Here is a 21,274-nt window from a genome sequence, read left to right on the forward strand (position 1 = left end):
AGACAGGGTCTCACTATTTTGCCCAGGCTGGTCTCAAACTCCTGGGCCCAAGCTATCTACCTGCCACAGCCTCCCAAAGTGCTAGGATTACAGGTGTGAGTCACTGTGCCAGGCCTGGTTTTGTTTTGTTTTGTTTTAAATGATATCCATCCTACTGGATATGAAGTGGTATCTCATTGTGGCTTTTGATTTGCATCCTTAGTAACTAACGATGTTTACGCGTCTTTTCACATGCTTATTAGTCATTTGTGTGTATTCTTTGGAGAAAGTGTATTCAAATACTTTCCATATTTCAAATGGAATTATTTGCCTTTTTATTGTTGAATTGTCAGAGTTCTTCATATCTGTCAGTCTCTTATCAGATGTATGATTTGCAATTTTTTTCTCCCATTATTTTTGTAAGTTTTCTTTTTACTTTTAGATTGTGTCCTTTCAAGCACAGAAGTTTCTCATTTTGATCACATATAATTTATCTGCTTTGGGGGAAACAAAGATTACTTGTGCTTTTGGTGTCATGAAGACTAGTTTTTAACGCTGAATTAATCCATTACCTTTTTTTTTTTTTTGCTAATAGGGGTTAATAGAAAGAGGAGAATAATCTAAATAAAACTTCCAAACATCCCTAAGTGTAGCCAGGCTGCAACATTCCATAAAGCTTAGGATTCTTTAGCTTCAGAGAAACGTAACATGATTGAATTGGAGGAAGTTGATTAGAACCCTTTGTTTTCTTTTCATCCTAAAGGGACCTCTGATTTCTTGCCAAGACTTGGGGATGCAATGGTGCTGATCATCTGCCTGGCAGAGGAAAGCTAATTTTTGGTCCCTTGAATTGTCTGGCTTGGTTTTTTTTGTTTTTTTTTGCTTTTTTTGGGGGGTTGGGGCAGAATCTCATTCTATCACCCAGGCTAGAATGTAGTGGCGCAGTCTCAGCTCATTGCAACCTCTGCCTCGGGTTCAAGCAATTCTCATACCTCTGCCTCCTGAGTAACTGGGATTACAGGGGCCTGCCTCCATGCCTGGCTAATTTTTGTATTTTTAATAGAGACAGGATTTTGCCATGTTGGTCAGGCTGGTCTCGAACTCCTGCTTCAAGAGATCCACCTGCCTTGGCCTCACAAAGCGCTGGGATTACAGGCAGGAGCCACCGTGCCTGGCCAAATTTTTTGCCTTTTTTTTGAGGGGTGGTTGCCTCTTAAAGATATATGGTTATACTTTTACATCTGAATTTTAAGTCACTAAAATTATTAAGAGAAGAAAAATGTCAGAGTATGTCTTCTGAGAGATGAATCTTGGAACTGTGTAGGGAAAAAAAATGCATCCCTGATCTTTCTGCTCTTGCATCAGACTTTTTCTTCTATCCTTTAAAAAATTTTCTTCTTTAATAAAAGTTTTGGGCATTTGCTTATTAATATTTGAATACATGCGTGAGTATGTATGTATACCTGTATATATATTTATATGTAATATATATATATATTTTAAATTCTAGCTTGCAGGAGGGAGCAGGCAGGCCTGTGGCTTCCAGCAAGGTCATTACCTGTGCGGAGCTCGTTTTGGATGTCTCACCCAAGACACAAAGAGTCATTTTAAAAAAGAAGGTAAGAGAGCTTATAATCAGAGTTTAGAATACAAGGTTTTTAGCACTGGACGGGACTCAGGATCACCCAGTGCAGAGTCCTTATTTCATGATGAGGCCATAGGGACTTGTGTGGAACCCAGGCCTCTTGGCATTTCCAGGTCAGTGTTAGGGCAGATGAGTACTAGCTCAGGAGTAAGATGACTGCTGGAGTGGGATGTGATCACCAGGTGTGATGAGCAGAACGTGAATAATAAATACATGTGGAATTACTAAGGGCTGGGTGACTGTTAAGCAGACAAGAACAAATTTCTAAAATTAAGTAGCAATAATTGTAACGTTTTATATAACATTTTATAACTTATAGAACATTTTCAGTCATTATTTCACTTGATAAGGATGGCAGCTAGTAAATAGAGTAGATAATAAAAGAGTTACGTTGAAATTTAAAATTAGGTAAAAGTGTATGAATTGGCATTAAGAAATGGACCTCTCCTTTTTAGTTGGAAACCAAGTATAGAAAGTTTGACATTTTAGGTTTTTGTTTGGTTTGTTTTTGTTTTTTTTACTTTTTATTTGGAAACAATCTCAGATTTCCAGAAAATTGGCAAGAATTTTACCAAAGTGGGGCTGCGGTGTTGATTTGTCCCCTTACTGGTGACATTAACTTATTGCAATTGATTAAGAAGGTGTGTGGTAGCCTTTTCCACTGAGAAGTGAGGCTACTCTTTTTCTTTTTATAATCAGTCAAGATTTTGTGGCGTGGCACTTTGAGACTACATAAACCTCCTGTTTGTCATATTTTCTATTTATGTATGCATATGTATATGTGTCATTCAGTATGGGCTGCTGTTTTATTCAGTGTGTTATCTGTTACTGTGTCAGTATGTGTGTGCGTATGTATGTATGTATGTATGTATGTATGTATTTATTTTTGAGATGGAGTCTTACTCTGTTGCCTAGGCTGGAGTGCAAGGGCACGATCTCAGCTCACTACAACCTCCGCCTCCTGGGTTCAAGCGATTCTCCTGCCTCAGCTTCCCGAGTAGCTGGGACTACAGGAGCCCACCACCACACCCAACTAATTTTTGTATTTTTAGTAAAGGCGGGGTTTTGCCATGTTGGCCAGGCTGGTCTCGAACTCCTGACCTCAGGTAATCCGCCTGCTTTGGCCTCCGAAAGTGCTGGGATTACAGGCCTGAGCCACCATGCCCTGCCAGTATTTATTTTGATGCTCAGTTTTTCTTACCTTTGGCCAGTGGGAGCTCCTTTAACCTTCCGTGTCCTTTCAACATGTGCCCTCACTCCCTTACTTTCTGACACAGCAAGTTATCCTGGGTCCATCTTATATTTTTCCCTGCACCATTCCTGGAATTTGCCATTTCTCCAGGGAGCCCTCATCCCTTCTATCAGAGAATGGAATTTAGAAACCTGAGATTCATGAATTAGGTGCACTTGTTGCTATTGTGGTGTTGTGGTTCCCAGGCTCTCTCAGAAGACAGACCTAGGGTTTTTTAAGCTATCTATGCATAAATATACATATGTGTGTTTTATGTACATATTTATATACTGTACATATTTATTTCTACATCTATATATCAAAAACTAGCAGTTCACACCAATATTTCCAGTTCAAGTCCAGTATGACAAAGTTCATTCTAATTTTCTCCCTTTCCATATTTGTACTTCCCTTGTCCAGCACTGAGAATATATTTATTGATTTGATCGGTTCCCCTGAATGTAACAATGTAACTCATCCTCCGTCACCACAGTTGTCCCATGTCCTGTATGAACACCCTGGTTTCTTCCCTTGGGCTCTGATCTCCATGTACTGGGCAGCCCTGCCCTCTTCCCACCCTGCCCTTCGCAGGAATGCCCTCCTCACCTCCCTCTATGATGCTCCCATTAAACCCCTCCCCAACCTCCCAACTTGGCTTCAGCCCCTGCTCTGGGCTGCCCCATCACTTAGGTGGATGCCTTTCTTGTTCCACATGTGCTTTAACAATTCCACACTGGGCCACCACAGCCCCCATCCCCAACACACACACAAGCCCCATGGAGTTCTGCCTTCCACAGTCCCATCTAGAGATTTTAGGACTAAATTATTAGGGAAGGGAGGAAGGGAACTGGAAGGAGAATGGTGCATCTCAGATTTTCAAGTGGAAATTTTGGTAGTTTCCAAATTATGATGAGCCTGGACAAATGGGCAGGCAGTAGAGGAATCCCAGTATGGAAACTCGATCTCACCTGGGTATGTCTGTGTTGATTCCCAATCTGCAGCATCTACAAGATAACCGAGATGTTGTTTCTGGTGCTGTGGAGAGATGTTTTCTCTTACTGTGAACAGAGAAGCAAGCATGTGGGAATTGGAGATGGGAAGCACAGCTCAGCTTAATCTCGTTTTGCAGACAGAGGAGGCAGTAGCACACAGCAGAGACAGCATGATGTGTTTTTAGGTTTGAGTTCTGGGTTTGCCACTTAAAGATATATAGTATCTGGTATTTCCCATTTCTCTCAGTTTCATTTTTCAACTGACCTCCCAGGTTTGCTGGAAGGATTAGCTAAGATAATGTACATAAAGTGCTCTGTAAAGAGATGTAATGATAATAACACAACAAACATTTATTGAGACTCTACCCTGTGCCAGGCATGTACTAATAAGCATGTTACATTTATTACACTTATCACAAAAACCATGAGGCAATTTTTCTCGTTGACAGATCAGGAAACGGAGGCTCTAAGAGATTAAGTAACTTGTCCAAGGTCATTCAGCTGGTAAATTGTGTAGCTGGATCTCAGATCCTGGCATTTTGACTCCAATGTTCATGCTACTTTGTTAGTTTTCACCTTGTAGAATGTGATGAAAAGCTATCTGTCTGGCCGGGGGTAGCATGTAAATGAGTTTGTGGTACCCTGATGTGTCTGATGCTCTGGAGGAGTTCCTGCCTAGTGGCAGTGTATGTGATCCTGGCAGTTGTAGCTGGAGTATAGGTGCGACTGAAAAGGAATGATAGAGATTGTGCTAGAGAGGCAACATAGCAGAGCAGTTAAGCGTGCTGACTCTGAAATCAGGCTGCAGAGATTCAGATGTTGGACCTACCATCTAACTAGTTATTTCACTGTGGGGAAGTTACTTCATCTCACCGAGCCTTAACTTCCTCATCTATGAGGAGGGACATATGTCACTGGATTGTTTGTAGCAGTAAATGAGTTTTTTTCTTTCTTTCTTTTTTTTTCTTTTTCTTTTTTTTTTTTTTGAGATGGAGTTTCGCTCTTATTGCCCTGGCTAGAGTGCAATGGCGCAATCTTGGCTCACTGCAACCTCTGCCTCCTGGGTTCAAGCGATTCTCCTGCCTCAGTTTCCCAAGTAGCTGGGATTACAGGCATGCGCCACCACGCCCAGCTAATTTTTGTATTTTTAGTAGAGACGGGATTTCACCATGTTGGCCAGGCTGGTCTTGAACTCCTGACCTTAGGTGATATACACGCCTCGGCCTCCCGAAGTGCTTGGATTACAGGCGTGAGCCACCACGCCCGGCCTAAATGAGTTGTTTTATGTAAGTCTTATGGACCAGTGTCTAGCACATAGTAAGTTCTCAATAAGTATTATGACTTCTAGTATATAATGGATTATATAGGCTTTCATGATTGACCTGGAAGCCCAACTGCTGTTTCCAAAATATTTCTAAAGAGAAAATATATTTAGAATTATTAGCAATCTGGCCGGGCACGGTAGCTCACCGAGGCAGGCAGGCAGATCACCTGAGGTCAGGAGTTTGAGACCAGCCTGGCCAACATGGCGAAACCCTGTCTCTACTAAAAATACAAAAATTAGCCAGGCGTGTTGGTGCCTGCCTGTAATCCCAGCTACTCGGGAGGCTGAGGCAGGAGAATTCGCCTGAACCCAGGAGGAGAGATTGTAGTGAGCCAAGATCGCACTATTTCACTCCAGCCTGGAGAACAGGAGCGAAACTCCGTCTCAAAAAAAAAAAAAAAACAACAACAAAACTAGCAATCAATTAGCATAACCTTTGAATGCAACCAACTTAACGCTTGTGATACAATCAATTCATGAAAATTGGACACCAGCAATATAGTACGCTTTCCTTATAAACGTTCGGGACGGGGAGGAAGACCTCTGGTAAATTCTGATTGAAAGTCAGATATTGAGCATATCGTATAGTCTTTATGTAATTGCACTCTTCTTTAAGGTAAGGGCACCGGACGGTCACCATCTGGAATGGCGGTGATCATGGCAGTATAGCTAGTGTAGGAGGCTGCCCCGCCATTTGTTTCTAATTCCTAAAAAAGGAAAAAAATTCGGTCATGAAAATAATACATTTGTTAAAATGCACATTATTTGTAATGTTTGGTTGTTTAGTTCAAGAGGTTAGCATATTTTACCCTAAGAACAACAAAAGATAGATAACCAGGAAAGTTTGAATTAAGCATTTATATAATGTGGAAAATGTCTAAATAAACTTCCTATATGAGAACTTATTTAGCCCTAGAGGAAGCTCTTGAAGTGAGGAGCTAGCTGTGGCCGCACATAATCGCTCTTTCTCTTTTTGCTTGTACCTACTTAACAGGAACCAGGAAAGCGTTCTCAGCTGTGGAGGATGACAGGAACAGGAATGCTGGCCCATGAGGGCTCCTCAGTTCCTCACAACCCCAATAAGCCCTCAGCCGCCCGCTCCACCGAGGGGTCTGCCATCTTAGATATTGCTGGTCTCGCTGCAGTGACTGACAACAGGTAATTTTCTAGGCAACTTTTGATTCAAGCTCATTGCTTTCAAATTCGGACTCAGAGGAGATATACACCAAAAACCAAGAGTTCTATAAATGAAGTAAAAATGTATATTTTTTTCAATGACAAAAACCTGTCATATTCCCAAATATGAGTATTGGGCTTTCCCTTTAATTTTTTTAAGCTATGATGAAATACCCATGCAGACGTTAAGAAACTTCAAACAATAAAATGGGTATAATGTGAAAAGTCAGTATTTCTTCCACCCAAATTCCAGTCCATCCTTATTCTGTGGAAGTAGTTTCTTTTTTACATCTTTCTAATAACTTTGTTAAATCCTTCAAAAGCAGAAATTAATTATTAAGAGAATAATCGGATTCATTTTTATGAATAAATCCTTGGATTCAAATTAGCTCTCTAAGTTTGAATAAGTTACTTTATTTGCCTGTGCCTTAGTTTCTCCATAAAAATCAGTGTATTTTCAGTTAATACCTTATTTCCAGAAAAACTTTAGTTGACTTACAAGTTAAAACAGAAAAGAATTTAGAAATACAACAGAAAAAAGACTGTTGGAAAGATTTTACATATATGTAGCAGCTATTCCTTCCATACTGCATGGTAGGTTGCCATTTTGAGAATGCGAGGAGCCATATTATTATGTGTTATGAAATCTTTAATGTCTTACTTTGTGTCCCCTCTTCATGTTTTTCCATTTTGCTTTATTCCTCTTTTCTTATCAAGAGATACCTAACTGCCCTAGGATTCAAGCTAACTACCCATTCAATTTTAAGGGTGGAGGGTATTAGAAGGAAGAAGAGCAAAACTATCATCCTCATGTTCCCTTCAGGCGTGAAACAGTTGACTCGGAGGGTTCATGGTTCATTGTACATTCCGTTTTCCAGATACGAGCCACTGATGCTGAGAAAGCCTGACCGCAGGCGAAGCACAACTCAGACGTGGAGTTTCCGAGAAGGAAAACTGACCTGTGGGTTACATGGGTTGGTCGTCCAGGTCAGTCATTTTTGATCCCCAATTGCAGCAAGCAGTGGTTGAGCCTTCTTTGAAACAAAGTCTCTACTGAGTTATACGTGGTGAATTGTTCAATGGGAAAACTAGTTACAGAGCAATACTTATTCTATTCCGTTTTAGTTAAAAGGAAGTCAGAGTTTTGTTATGCATTTGTGTATTTTTTTTTTTTTTTTTTTTTTTGAGGCAGAGTCTTGCTCTGTCGTTCAGGCTGGAGTGCAGTGGCGCAATCTCAGCTCACTGCAAGCTCCGCCTCCTGGGTTCACGCCATTCTCCTTCCTCAGCCTCCCGAGTAGCTGGGACTACAGGTGCCCGCCACCACGCCCGGCTAATTTTTTGTATTTTTTAGTATAGACGGGGTTTCACCGTGTTAGCAAGGATGGTCTCAATCTCCTGACCTCGTGATCCGCCCGCCTTGGCCTCCCAAAGTGCTGGGATTACAGGCGTGAGCCACCGCACCCAGCCCTGCATTTGTGTATGTTTCCATGGGAAAAGTTCTTGGAGATGGTATGCAATACACGTGTTAAGAGTGATTGCCCTGGATGATAAGATATGTTTTTCATGGCTTACCTGGACTTTTTCTTTGATGTCGTATATTACCTATGTAATTTTAAAAAGAAAAAAAGTGTAACTAAAAGTCCATCACTAAGTTAGATGAATTAGGTTTAGACCTGGGAAGTCAATGGCATAGCTGCAAGTCCTCTGTAAAGGGTTCTATGACATGGTGAGCATTCGTCAGGCATCTACATGCTCTTGATTCTGTTCATTTTGGCCTAAATAAGCATTGAATTGCTGTAGCAAATGTCAGAATGAAGATTGCTGGACAGTTTCCTCTGTCGTCTCCTCAGCCAGTCTACCTCATAATAAACTGCCAGCTACTTTCTAAGCAAATATGTGTTTGGCAAATTACCAAGGGTTTGGATTTTCTGCCCTTTCTGGCTTCAGGCTGGGAGTGAGAACAGGGGTCTGAGAAGTAGGAAGGTGTCTAGGAGGTTTGGACATACAGTAGACTAGCACCTGCAATTGTGTGTGCAGTTCTGTGCAGCCTGGGATTTTACAAAAAAGGGAAACAGGAGACTATCAGGCCCTTGGTAGAGAACTCTGAGTGTACTTAGATTGTACTCCAGGGCAGTTTGCAAACACTGTAAGGAGCCTCTGACTGCTTTTGGTGAGATTTATTCTCTTTATCTCTATAGCCCTGAGCTTTTTTCATCAAAGACAAGCTGCTTACTTATATGTGGCACACATCTGGAATGGATTTGTGATTTTCAATTAGCAATACAATTCAAACTTCTAGAGGCAAAGAGGGCTTGTTATAATTGGTGGGTTTCATGTCTGACCCTGACTTCACTTCTAGTTTGTTTCTAAAGCCCATGTAATTCCAATGCTCTTGGAGCATTTTCTTCCTTAAAATCTCTCTTTGGTGTTTGTTGTTTTGTGAATCTATTTCATCATTTCCCTGCTTGTTAGTGACGGTATAATAACAGTATTCAGCAGAGCAGAATGTGTTTTGGTTAGGGAAGTAAGCTTGTTTCAGTCTTATTATGCTGAATAAAGTCATTGAAGACATTAAAACATTTTCTAACACTGCTCTTATTAGGTTGTATATGTTCTTTCTTTCTAAACTTATAATAGCTATAAAAAGCTTTCTTTGTGTTGAAACCTGTACTATAAACCCTGCTCAAAGTTTGCTTTTCATGAGTCAGAATTTAAAAGTTAACAAAGGGGATTTAGACACTCTTTGCCATTGTCTTCTCTAGCCTTGTGTTTGCTTTCCCACAGCCATCATCCTGTAGACTCGATTTACTCGGGGCATGTAGCAAGCAGGTGTTTTCCTCCAAAGGCCTTGTTAAAGCAAACTAAATATGGCCTGAGAAGGACTCCGTACTTCTATAATTGAATCCCTGTGGACGAACTGTAACCTAGTGTAATCGGCAGGCAAGATTGAAATCCTTACTTAGGAGTATGTGCCTGTAACAGTAGCTGAGCCTTGGCCAGTCACAGCAGCCATACTTCCACCATTCAGACAGCTAAGTGTTCAGACTGTGTTCAAATAAGGCAAACGCCAACCTGTGACCAATCCAGCTGTTTACTTCCAATTTCTGTACATCACTTCCCTTTCTTTGTCTATAAATTTATTCTGATCACGAGGCATCCCTGGAGTCTCTCTGAATCTGCTGTGATTCTGGAGGCTGCCTGATTTGCAAATTGTTCATTGCTCAATTAAACTCCTTTAAATTTAATTCGGCTGAAGTCTTTCTTTCTTTCTTTCTTTCTTTGTTTCTTTCTTTCTTTCTTTTCTTTTTTTTTCTTTTTCTCTTTCTTTTCTTTCCTTCCTTTCCTTTCCTTTCTTTCCTTTCCTTTCCTTCCCTTTCCTCTTTCCTGTCCTCTCCTCTCCTTTCCTTTCTTTCCTTTCCTCTTTCCTTTCCTTTCCCTTTCCCTTTCTTTTCTTTCTTTCTTTCTTTCTTTCTCTTCTCTTTCCTTTCTTTTTCCCTTCCTTCCTTTCCTTTCCCTTTCTTTCTTTCTTTTGCTTTTTCTCTTTCTTTCTTTTTCCTTCCTTTCCTTTCCCTTTCTTTCTTTTCTTTCTTTCTTTCTTTCTTTTTCTTTTTCTTTCTTTCTTTCTCTCTTTCTTTTTCTTTCTCTCTCTTTCTTTCTTTCTTTCTCTCTCTCTCTCTCTCTCTCTCTCTCGCTCGCTCGCTCCTTCTTTCTTTTCCTTTTCCTTTTCCTTTTCCCCTTTTCTTTTCTTTTGACAAAGTCTCGCTCTTAGTGCCCAGGCTGGAGTACAATGGCATAATCTCGGCTCACTGCAACCTCTGCCTCCTGGATTCAAGCGATTCTCCTGCCTCAGCCTCCTGAGTAGCTGGGATTACAGGCACCTGCAACCATGCCTAGCTAATTTTTGTATTTTTAGTAGAGATAGGGTTTCACCATGTTGACCAGGCTGGTCTCAAACTCCTAACCTCAGGTGATTCGCCCGTCTCGGCCTCCCAAAGTGCTGGGATTACAGGCTGAGCCACCTCGCCCGGCTTGAAGTTTTTCTTTTAACAGCCTGAATAACTGGGTATTGGGTGACTTTCTCAACTCTGTATTCCATTCTAGAAGAAACACCATCTTTTGAGTATTTGGGTTGGTTGTCCAGCCATAGGCCTGTTTGGGAGGTTTTCAACTTGAGAATTTTCCTCTTACTGGAAAGCTGAATGATTATAATAATTATTTTCTATTTTCAGAATATTTCAGATTTTTAAGCAAACCCTAGTAACAATACTCAAAGAAACAGCTAGTTTGGGCTACTTTTTTAGAAGTTTATTTTAATGACAAGAAGTTAGTACTAGTAAAAGGCAGAATTAAACTGATCTATGCATGAAATTATCTCTTATTCATAATTACCCAAATTTATGAGCATAACTTTTCATCTTACTCGAGTAATCCTACTGTTTTTTATCATTTGCAAAGCTGAACAAATAGTAAAGGCTTTGTTGCACATTGATCATGACCCTCCAGAGGAGAATGTAAATTTAGGAACTTGTTTGAAATGATGTGTTAAATTGTCAAAGTCAGTGCCTCTGTCTTTTCTCACGTCTCTACTCCAATGTCTGTTAGGCCAAAGGAGGACTTTCTGGTTTGTTTGATGGAGCTGAAGTTGTTCTTGGTCCTGACACTTCCATGGAGCTTTTGGGGCCAGTTCCACCTGAACAACAATTTATTAATCAAAAAATGAGACCTGGTTCTGGAATGTTATCCATCAGAGTCATCCCAGATGGACCAACTAGAGCACTCCAGGTGATAATTTGTCATAAGAGCTGATGTGAAACTCTGTACTTCCCCCACCCCCGATGGTTACTTGTTTAACAAATACTTATTGAACATGTTTATGCCAGATATGAAGATATGGTATCTTCATCTGTAAAATGGGAATAGGATCTACCTCACAAAGTTGTTACAAAGTTGTTGTACTAAAGTACAACAAAAAGATAAGCATGAAGTATAAGCAAAGTATCAATGAAATATGTGGTAATCTAAAACAGTATAAGATTTAAACAAGATAATGTTAACAGTGCATATTAATAGTGTTGTTAATTATTAATAACACAATATCTTAATAACATTAACAACAAGAAGATATGAGATCCTTAATCAGATAATTAAAATATTGTGTTAATGAGAGTAGGAGTGGAGGGTGTATGGAAAGGATTTGTATTCCCAGATTTAGAGGGTGGGGAGCTTCCTAAGAGAAGTAGTACTTAAGCCGAGACCTAGAGGTTAACTGAGAGGAATTAGCCAAATAGAAAGGTACAAGCAGAGGGACTGTGCCCTCAGTAATAAGCATGTTCATCAACAGGTATTTACTGAGCAGCTACTTGAGCCAGCACAGGTCTAGGTACGGAACATTTACCAGTGAACGGACAAAACTCCCTGCCTTCTTGGAGCTTACATTCTAGTGGGGATGGACGATCATTGACCAATAAACATAGGAAGTAAATGACATACGATGTGGAAGTTGACTAGTGAAGGCCCACAGGTAGCAGAGTGATCCTCAGCCCAAGTGGCACACAGAATGTGGTAAGAAAGAAGGCTGGAGATAGAAGCAGGGGCCAGATCATAAAAAGTCTGAGATACATAGAATTTGTGGTTTTTCTAAGGCAGCAAGGAGTCAGGGAATGGCATGATTAGAAAATTGTTTTAGATCACTTCCTCTGGCTGCAGTGTAGAGAATCAGAGTGGGGCAAGACTGGAGATAGAGAAAGACCAGGTAGGAGGCTCTTGCAGTAATGTAAATGAAAGGTTATGGTGGCCTGAACTGGAAGAAGTGGCAGGGGTGGACATGAAGAGGCTGGAGAGAAATGGATAGAAATGAGAGCTTACTTAGGAGTAGAGTCAGGCAGATTTTGTGACTGAATGTGGGAATGAGGGAGAGGAAGGAGTCAGTAATGGCCTCCAAGGTTCTGACTTGGGCAACTCACAGGATGATAATCCAGATCACTAAGGGATGAACATGGAGCAGACTTGCAGAGGAAGGGAGGAGTTAGGTTTTGGACTTGTTGAGTTAAGGTGACTGTGTGATATCTATGTGAAGATGTCCATAAGTCATTGTAACTATGGCTCTGAAACCCAGGGGAGAGATCTTTGATGGGGATAAGGGTTTATTAGATCATAGCATAATCAGAACAAAGGAAAAAAAAAGATGTTGGAATGTAGCAATGAGCTCTCTGAGATAGTGCATCACAATTCACAATACCACTATTTATTTATTTATTTATTTAGCTATGCCACTCTCTTTCACCTAGGCTGGAGGGCAGTGGCAAAATCGTAGCTCACTACAGCCTTGAACTCCTGGGCTCAGGTGATCCTCCCACCTCAGCCTCCCAAATAGCTGGAACTTAAGTGCATGCCACCATGCTTAGCTAATTACTTTTCATTTTTTGTGGAGATAGGGTCTCGCTATATTGCCCAGGCTGGTCTTGAACTTCTGGGATCAAGCGATCTTCCCACCTTAGCCTCGCAAGTAGCTTGGACTACAGGTGTGCGCCACTGTGCCAGCTCACAATACTACTTTAAAAAGCAATCTTAAGGCAAAAATGAATGCAATGATCTTGAGGTTTGCATATTTTGACTTGAGCTCTAATTTGAGATCATTTGCAGATATCTAACCCCACTACGTGAGGCTCTCAAGGTGTATAGCTTGAGTTTGCCATGCAGACTTAAAACCAAGTTTGCTTCTTTATTACACAAGTCTTACCTTAGCAGTGCTTTGGAAACCATTCGCTTCCATAGGATTCTTGATTACATAATGACTTTTCACCTACACAGTTGTGCTGGGTTAGAATAGGTTTCAATAAGGAAGAGTGAATCATCTTCATATGGTGTTTTATTTGACTTCAGATAACAGATTTCTGCCACCGGAAAAGCAGCCGTTCATATGAAGTGGATGAACTTCCTGTCACTGAACAAGAGCTGCAGAAATTAAAGAATCCAGATACAGAGCAGGAATTGGAAGTAAGGTCTAAATATTGTAAATTTATTTCTTTGATCATCAGTTTTTTAGAATTTTACTTGGTAGTAGTTTAGACCTTCTGTTTTCTTTCTATCCTGTATGATTCTAAATATGAGTTATGCTTCACAGTGTTTACTGTTTATCATTGAATGTGTGAATGTATTATGTAAATGACAACAAAGTTTATGTGGAATCAGCATGTAGCAAGCATTGCTAAACTATTATTACAATAAAGGAAGCTAAACTGTTTGAATTTCAGTAAGATTTAAGACAAACAATTTTTTGTTTTTTGCTTCAGCCACTCTGACATCTTCCTTCTGTTTTATCTGTTTGGGATTGGAGAGTGACAAGTTTGAAAAGGAAGATGAGATGAACATGAAAAAGTATATTTATTTGACGTTTATTCAGTAATTTTTGAAAAAATCAAACGCCTATGTGTAAAACACTGTGTTGGATGTTATGGAAGTGTAGTGGATAACAAATTATGAGCTTTCATCTCAAATAAGGCGGAAGATTCCCACATAATTAGATTTCTGTAATGAAATGCAGAATGTCATCGGTCCTTTGATGGAGGCATCATCACATACTCTGGAGTTCTCGTTGGGATGAAGGGTATGCCTAGAAAGCAAGACTTCCAGTAGGACGGTGGCATTTGAGCTCTCCAGGCAAATAATAGGACTCCCCTAAGTAGTTTTCATCTGCTGAGAGGTTGGGAGTAGAGGAATGTAAAATGCTTTATTTTTTTATACTCTCCTGGATACTATGAGCTGTGTTTAAAACACTCAGGGTGCCATATTTTGGTTTCCTTTCAGGTGCTTGTGAGGTTAGAAGGTGGAATTGGGTTGTCTTTAATTAATAAAGTCCCAGAAGAACTGGTCTTTGCAAGTCTTACGGGAATCAATGTGCACTATACACAGCTGGCAACCAGTCACATGCTTGAACTCAGCATACAGGATGTACAGGTAAGGGGGAAGTTCCACAGCTGTTAGTCACCTTGTTTTCATGCTGATCACCCAACCAGATCTAATGTTTGATGTTCTAAGAACTTTAATGTTTTGGAGGAAATATCTTGTGGCCTTCAAAAAATCATTCTATGAAATAGTTGTTTCTACGTACATTCGTCTCATTAATTTTTCTACATACGGCAGAATTCCGCATATATTAGAGGTAACTCAGTCAAGGTGGCATGGAGGAAGGTGACCCATGGTTCACCATCTTGCCAATAGAAAAACCAACAGGAAGTCATCTCACCATCGTTTGGAGGAATTGAGGTCTGTCATAGGGAGAACAAACTAAAGAACTGGACTTTGCTTTCAGTCAAGATGGAGTAACAGGGACTAAATTTACCCTCCCACCTGAAACAACCCCAGAACAATGAAGGACAGTGCTTTGAGAGGTGGGAAACAAAAGAGCTGAGCCCTGTAATTGCCCCTTCTTACCAATTTGAGAAAATTTCCAGGGAGGGGAGAACAAGCAAGTACCCAGCACAGTGGAGAAGTTGAAAAAACAGAGGTGAGAGTCTAGAGAGACCAAGGTATCTGTAGTTATAGGATGGTACACTTGGGCATAGAGAGCTGCACAGAAAAACTCTGAAGATCTATAGACGGTCCCTCTTGAATATTTAGCCGAGTATTAGTCAGTGATGTATGTGAGGAAACTACCCATCTGAAAGGGTCAGAGGGAACAGTGCCTGCTGCCCACACAGGGCTAGGAATAGTGCTTGCACCCACCAGCTGGACTGGAGAAACTAAGAATTTATGAGACATTGGGAAGAGTCTCAGGAAAGCCTTGCCTTCATGATTAATTAGCCCTAAACTGAGCACTGCTGTAGACCTGCCTAAGAAATCATAAAAGATCCGAAAGAATCAACCTCTTCCCAAGTAAATTAACCATATCCTTGAATAAAGCTTAAGAAGATTTATTGGAATACAACAATGTAGCACCCAACAAGGTAAAATTCACAATATCTGACATCCTATCAAAAATTACCAGGTGTGCAAAGGAGTAGGAAAACTTTCTATATAATGAGGAGACTAAAGGAACCATTTGCTGTTCATTAGTTTCTTTAACTTTATTCTTTACTTTAAAAAGTTGTTTGTTTATTTATTTTGAGATGGAGTCTCACTCTGTCGCCCAGGCTGGAGTGCAGTGGTGCGATTTCTGCTTACTGCTTACCTCCGCCTTCTGGGTTCAAGTGATCCTCCAGCTTCAGCCTCCCGAATAGATGGGATTACAGGTGCCTGCCACCACGCCCAGCAATTTTTGTAGTTTTTAGTAGAGACAAGGTTTCACTTTGTTGGCCAGGCTGGTCTCGAACTCCTGACCTCAGGTGATCTGCACACCTTGGCCTCCCAGAGTGCTGGGATTACAGGCGTGAGCCACCACGCCCGGCCAAAAAGTTGTTTTTTCTTATAATACCTCTTTCTGTGATGTATGCTGCAAATCATAGAAAATAAGCAGGTTTGTATTTTACTGTGATTACAGTGCTGCAAGAAGGAATTTTTTTTTTTTTTTTGAGACGGAGTCTTGCTCTGTCGCCCAGGCTGGAGTGCAGTGGCGCGATCTCGGCTCACTGCAAGCTCCGCCTCCTGGGTTCACGCCATTCTCCTGCCTCAGCCTCTCCGAGTAGCTGGGACTACAGGCGCCCGCCACCACGCCTGGCTAATTTTTTGTATTTTTAGTAGAGACGGGGTTTCACCGTGGTCTCGATCTCCTGACCTCGTGATCCGCCCGCCTTGGCCTCCCAAAGTGCTGGGATTACAAGCGTGAGCCACCGCGCCCGGCCTAAGAAGGAATTTTTAAAAACAGAAAATAGAGATCCTCTCCTTAGGGAGCATCTGATCTAATTGGGAGAATAAAACTAGCTAGAATTAGTAATTCTCAGTTATGACACCTTGTGTCAGATGTATTTAGTGAAAGAATAAAGGAGAAGACAATATGGTCGAGCCCTTTATTGCCATTTCATATTTGGATGAGATAGGTAATGAGTCATTCATTCAGTCCATTCTTACTGAGCATCAAGTGTGTGCCCGACACTGTATTAGGTTCTGGAGATATGGTTATGACTTCAAAAATGCAGCCTTTGCTCTTCTTGAGCCAACAGCCTAGAGAGAAAGTCAGCCAATAAATATGCAGGCAAGCAAACAAATGAATAATGACATTCTGTGATAACTGCTGTAAAGAATAGCTACTTTAGATAAAGTGCTACTTTAGAAAAAGTGGCTCAGGAAGATCTTCCTGAGGAAATGAGAGCTGAACTGAAACTTGGAGGAATAGAATGAGCAAATGATAGAGATGGTCACTAGGAAAACCGTTTCAGGCAATTCAGAGACCCTGAGGAAGGAAGGAATTGCCCACATTTTAGAAACAGTAAGGAGGCTCGAGTGAGGATGGTAGGGAACCTGAAAGAGTGGTGGGTGTGTGATGAAGTTGGAGAATTTGGTGCCAGTTCATGCAGGCCTCAGAGGCTGTGGTGAGAAGTCTGGTTTTATCCTAAGAGAAAGGGACACCACTGAAGAGTGTAAAGGAAGGGGCTGTATGACTCGATTTGTATTTTATTGAAAGATCACTTTGGCTGCTATATAGAGAAAACATTGCAGGAGGAAGGAATGGAAGTAGGAGAAAATACTGCAAGTCTCTTGCCCTTATCCCTGCCCTGAGAACGAACAGAAGGAAAGTCATTTCTGGTTGTACAAACATGTCTATTTGGAAATCCCTGCAATACAATGGAGAGGTCAGAGGATTCGGTGCCAGAAATCTCTGCATTTGTATCCCACCTCTTTCACTTACAAGCTGTGCGAATGAGGGCAAGTAATTTAACTTTTTTTCTTTCTTTCTTTTTTTTTTTTTTTTTTTGAGACGGAGTCTCATTCTGTTGCCAACATAATTTAACTTCTCTAAGCTTCTGTCTACTTGTTTGTAAAATGAGGAGGAATAATACCTAGCTTTTAGGGGTTTAGGAAGTGATATGATGGGGGTGTGTGGAAAGTACCTGCAGATGGTCTCTTAGGGGTACCCAAAAAGATGGTCTCTCCTCTTTCCTCTTCCTGGTGGTGAACTTCGATGTGAGACAGAACATGAAGATGGCTGCTTCCTGCAAGGAGCCTCTAGACATCCATGCACGTCTGAGTGTGGCAAGTGTCCTCTGTGATGGCACTGATCAGGGCTGCGTAAATAGAGTCAACCCTAATGCCACTGACTTAATCGTTTCATTCCCGAGAAGGGAGTTGACTTTACTAGAGGAAACTGTTACAATTTGGTAGGCATTTGAGCTCCTGGTTCTCTAATTTAAATTGTCTTGAAGGAATTTGGAGCGAGAGAGAAGCATCGATAGCATAGTGTTTAGGAGTGCTGGCCTTGGGGTCAGACGGACCGGGATTCAAGTTCTAGTTCTGCCACTGACCAGCGGTGTGACCCTAAGCAAGGGCCTCTCTTCTCAGCTTCTTCATCTGTAATATAAGGACAGAGCTCATGAAGTTGTCATAAGGACTGCAGCAAACCCTTAGTTTAACCACCAGCATTACAGGTATGATGTGACTTGAGATCACGCATATGAAGTGGCTAGCATGGAGCTTCACACATAGTATCACCTGTTTTATTTTTTTAATTAATTTTTTTTTCATTCAGCAGGTCGTGGACTTAAAACATTACTTTTTTCAAATAGTTTATTTTTTTTTATTTTTATTTTTTTTGAGATGGAGTCTGTCTCCGTTGCCCAGGCTGGATGGAGTGCAGTGGCGCTATCTCGGCTCACTGCAACCTCTGCCCCCTGGGTTCAAGCGATTCTCCTGCCTCAGCCTCCTGAGTAGCTGGGATTACAGGGGCCCACCACCACGCCCAGCTAATTTTTGTATTTGTAGTAGAGACGGGGTTTCATCATGTTGGCCAGGCTGGTCTCAAACTCCTGACCTCATGATCCACCCACCGCAACCTCTCAAAGTGCTGGGATTACAGGTGTGAGCCACCGTGCCTGGCCAATAGTTGATTTTTTAACCAGTGAACAAAAATTGTATATAGTTGGCTGGGCGCGGTGGCTCATGCCTGTAATCCCAGCACTTTGGGAGGCCAAGGTGGGCAGATCACCTGAGGTCGGGAGTTCGAGACCAACCTGACCAACATGGAGAAACCCTGTCTCTACTAAAAATATAAAAGTAGCCGGGCATAGTGGTGCATGCCTGTAATCCCAGCTACTCAGGAGGCTGAGGCAGGAGAATCACTTGAATCCAGGAGGCAGAGGTTGCAGTGAGCCAGGATTCCACCACTGCACTTCAGCCTGGGCAACAAGAGTGAAACTCTGTCTCAAAAAAAAAAAAAATTGTATATATTCATCGTGTACAACATGATGTTCGGCGATATTTTTATGTTGTGGAATGGCTAAATTGAGCTAATATATGTATTGCCTCACGTACTTATTTTTTTGAGGTGAGAAAACAAAATCTATTCTCTTAGAAAAGCACTCCCCTAATGAAATTTAGCGTCTGTTATTATGACTGCTTACTTTATTATGACTGCCCTTTTGTGAGCTGCTATTGAGATCGAGTGAAATGACAAGGGTACTTTCTGAGCAACCTGCGCATTATGAGGCCCCACTCAAGCGTAAAAATGGAAACTGAGCCACTGGTCTGTTTTTGTTTTTGCTTTGCTACCTCTTCGTGGCCGTAGGTGGACAATCAGCTCATTGGTACTACGCAGCCCTTCATGCTCTATGTGACTCCCCTGAGCAATGAGAATGAGGTCATCGAGACCGGCCCAGCTGTGCAAGTCAACGCAGTGAAGTTCCCCAGTAAGAGTGCACTGACCAACATCTACAAGGTGGGCTGGTGGAGGAGGCTGGTGGGTTGATGCCATGCTGGAACGTTGATTTGTTCTCTCACAGCCAAGTCTCAGAGCAGCAGTGCTGGGTGCTGATGGGAATAGCTCTGCAGGGTTAAGCCACATGTGACATAATAGATTGTTTGGAGGAATTGAAGGAACTCCTCCTTCTGGCCCTTTGTATTCTCAGTTGTGTTTTCAGTAACCTTGCAGGTGATAGTTTGATGGTACTGAGTCCATATAGGCCAGAGTCCATATTCATCAGAGTGAAGTCACTGTAGGAAAGTATAGCATCTTCTAGATAGGTCAGGACCAGGCATGATCCAGATCTATTATTAAAAATAGAATAACCCCAGCTGGGCTCACTGGCTCTCACCTGTAATCTCAGCACTTTGGGAGGCTAAGGCGGGCGGATCTTTTGAGCCCAGGAGTTTGAGACCAGCTTGGGAAACATGGTGAAACCCCATTTCTATAAAAAATACAAAAATTAGCTGGACGTGGTGGCAAGCACCTGTAGTCCCAACTACTTACTTAGCAGGCTGAGGTGGGAGGTCCTGAGCCTGGGAGTTCAAGGCTACAGTGAGCTGCGATCACGCCACTGCACTCCAGCCTGGGTGACAGAGTGAGATGTGCACCTGTGCGTGCGCACACACACACACACACACACACACACACCACACACACACACACAGAATAACCCTGAAATATTGGGAAAGGGCTATGATGGGTCTGACCTTGAGACAGACGTGCTGCTACCTAAGTTACCACACTGTTTACCAAAAGCAGATAGTTACAAATGATAAACTTTCTTTCTTGGAGGGGTCTCCGCACACAAGCTAGCTGTTCCAACAGCAAACTCTGGAAAAGTGGAAGCTGACCAGGGGTTACTTCCCATATTTCTGGTCCTTTATCACCAGTGCTGATGGGACCAAGCCTGCCTGTAGCCCTCGGATCCACAAGCCCAGCCATGCTGCTCCTTAAATTAGCTGCCATCCATCTGAGCACACACCATAAAGTTCATCCACCACAGTGCATCTGAGGCTGGAATCCTGACTAATGAGGCCCAGATTGCCTGGGAACCAAACAGTAGAATGGCAAACCATCTATTAAACATCTTTTGGAGTTTTTAGTTAATCACAACAATATCGAGAGAGATAACCCAGAAATAATTTGGCATTACAGTTATAAAGCCACATGATAAATGAAAGCATACCATGTCATTGAGGCCTTCTTAATAGCACAGATGAACGTTCCTTCTGGTGTTCACACTTTAAATCAGAATTTCTTTATCTCTAGCATCTGATGATCACAGCTCAGAGATTCACAGTGCAAATTGAGGAGAAACTGCTCCTCAAGCTGCTAAGTTTCTTTGGCTACGATCAAGCAGAATCAGGTAATGTTGAATGTTCTACTTCTGTGTTTGGGAATTGGTCCAAAGATGATATTTTTGAGTATGTTTGTAAAAGTAGGTAGCCCCTTGGTATCTGATAGGCTCCCTTTCCACATCTCAGCCTGAGCTAGGAAGCTAAGGCTTGTGTTTCAGTTGTGCTTTTTCAAAGTATTACTTGTTGTCTGAGTTATCTCTGTGAACTAAAGGAGCCATTCAGAGGGTCTTCTGGAATCCTGGAGTATCCGGTGGTACACCTTTGGGAAGCAATATACTATTCCTCTTTGCTTTGCATTTTTTTGATTCATCTGCTCTAGGATGATAGAAATGATGTTAGTCATTTAGCAAACCACTTTGTTTCCTAACCTTTGTTTATTAAACAGACTCCAGGCCAAGAATCAGAAATCCCTTTGGCAGTTCCTTTGGTTTAGTTGAGAAAATAAAATTGGCTATCCTCAATTCATTAACTTTTGACATCCAAACCCTTCTGCCTTTCTGTAATTACAAAGGTTTCTACTTATTTATTCTCTTCTTTGTAGAAGGGAATAAGATAAGCTGTTGAAAAGCCCAGGTTTCCAGCAGTGCTACAGAAATAATTGAGCTGTTGCTTCTTTTTATCACAGCCTTTCCTCCCGCTCTTAGATGGGCTTTTCATGGCTGTGTATACAGCTTAGAAAAAAGTCGATAATACTCAGTCTTTCGAAGCCTAAACTAAATATTGAGCCTGAAGAAATG

The 21,274-nt window shown here is 41.6% G+C and overlaps 1 protein-coding gene across 5 annotated transcripts in view; it reads left to right on the forward strand.

Annotated features, from left to right (window-relative positions):
* Positions 1-21,274, forward strand: part of VPS13D (vacuolar protein sorting 13 homolog D) — a 275,651-nt gene that overhangs the window by 143,585 nt on the left and 110,792 nt on the right. For all 5 annotated transcript variants that reach the window (XM_030805963.1, XM_030805965.1, XM_030805966.1 and 2 more), the window contains 8 exons: positions 1,490-1,598; positions 6,166-6,329; positions 7,226-7,334; positions 10,950-11,129; positions 13,230-13,343; positions 14,154-14,303; positions 19,003-19,152; positions 20,449-20,545. In XM_030805963.1, coding sequence (XP_030661823.1) covers positions 1,490-1,598; positions 6,166-6,329; positions 7,226-7,334; positions 10,950-11,129; positions 13,230-13,343; positions 14,154-14,303; positions 19,003-19,152; positions 20,449-20,545 — 1,073 coding nt within the window. The remainder of the gene's footprint in view (positions 1-1,489; positions 1,599-6,165; positions 6,330-7,225; positions 7,335-10,949; positions 11,130-13,229; positions 13,344-14,153; positions 14,304-19,002; positions 19,153-20,448; positions 20,546-21,274) is intronic.

Source organism: Nomascus leucogenys, chromosome 24, assembly GCF_006542625.1.
Source record: "Nomascus leucogenys isolate Asia chromosome 24, Asia_NLE_v1, whole genome shotgun sequence".
Taxonomy (NCBI): Eukaryota; Metazoa; Chordata; class Mammalia; order Primates; family Hylobatidae; genus Nomascus; species Nomascus leucogenys.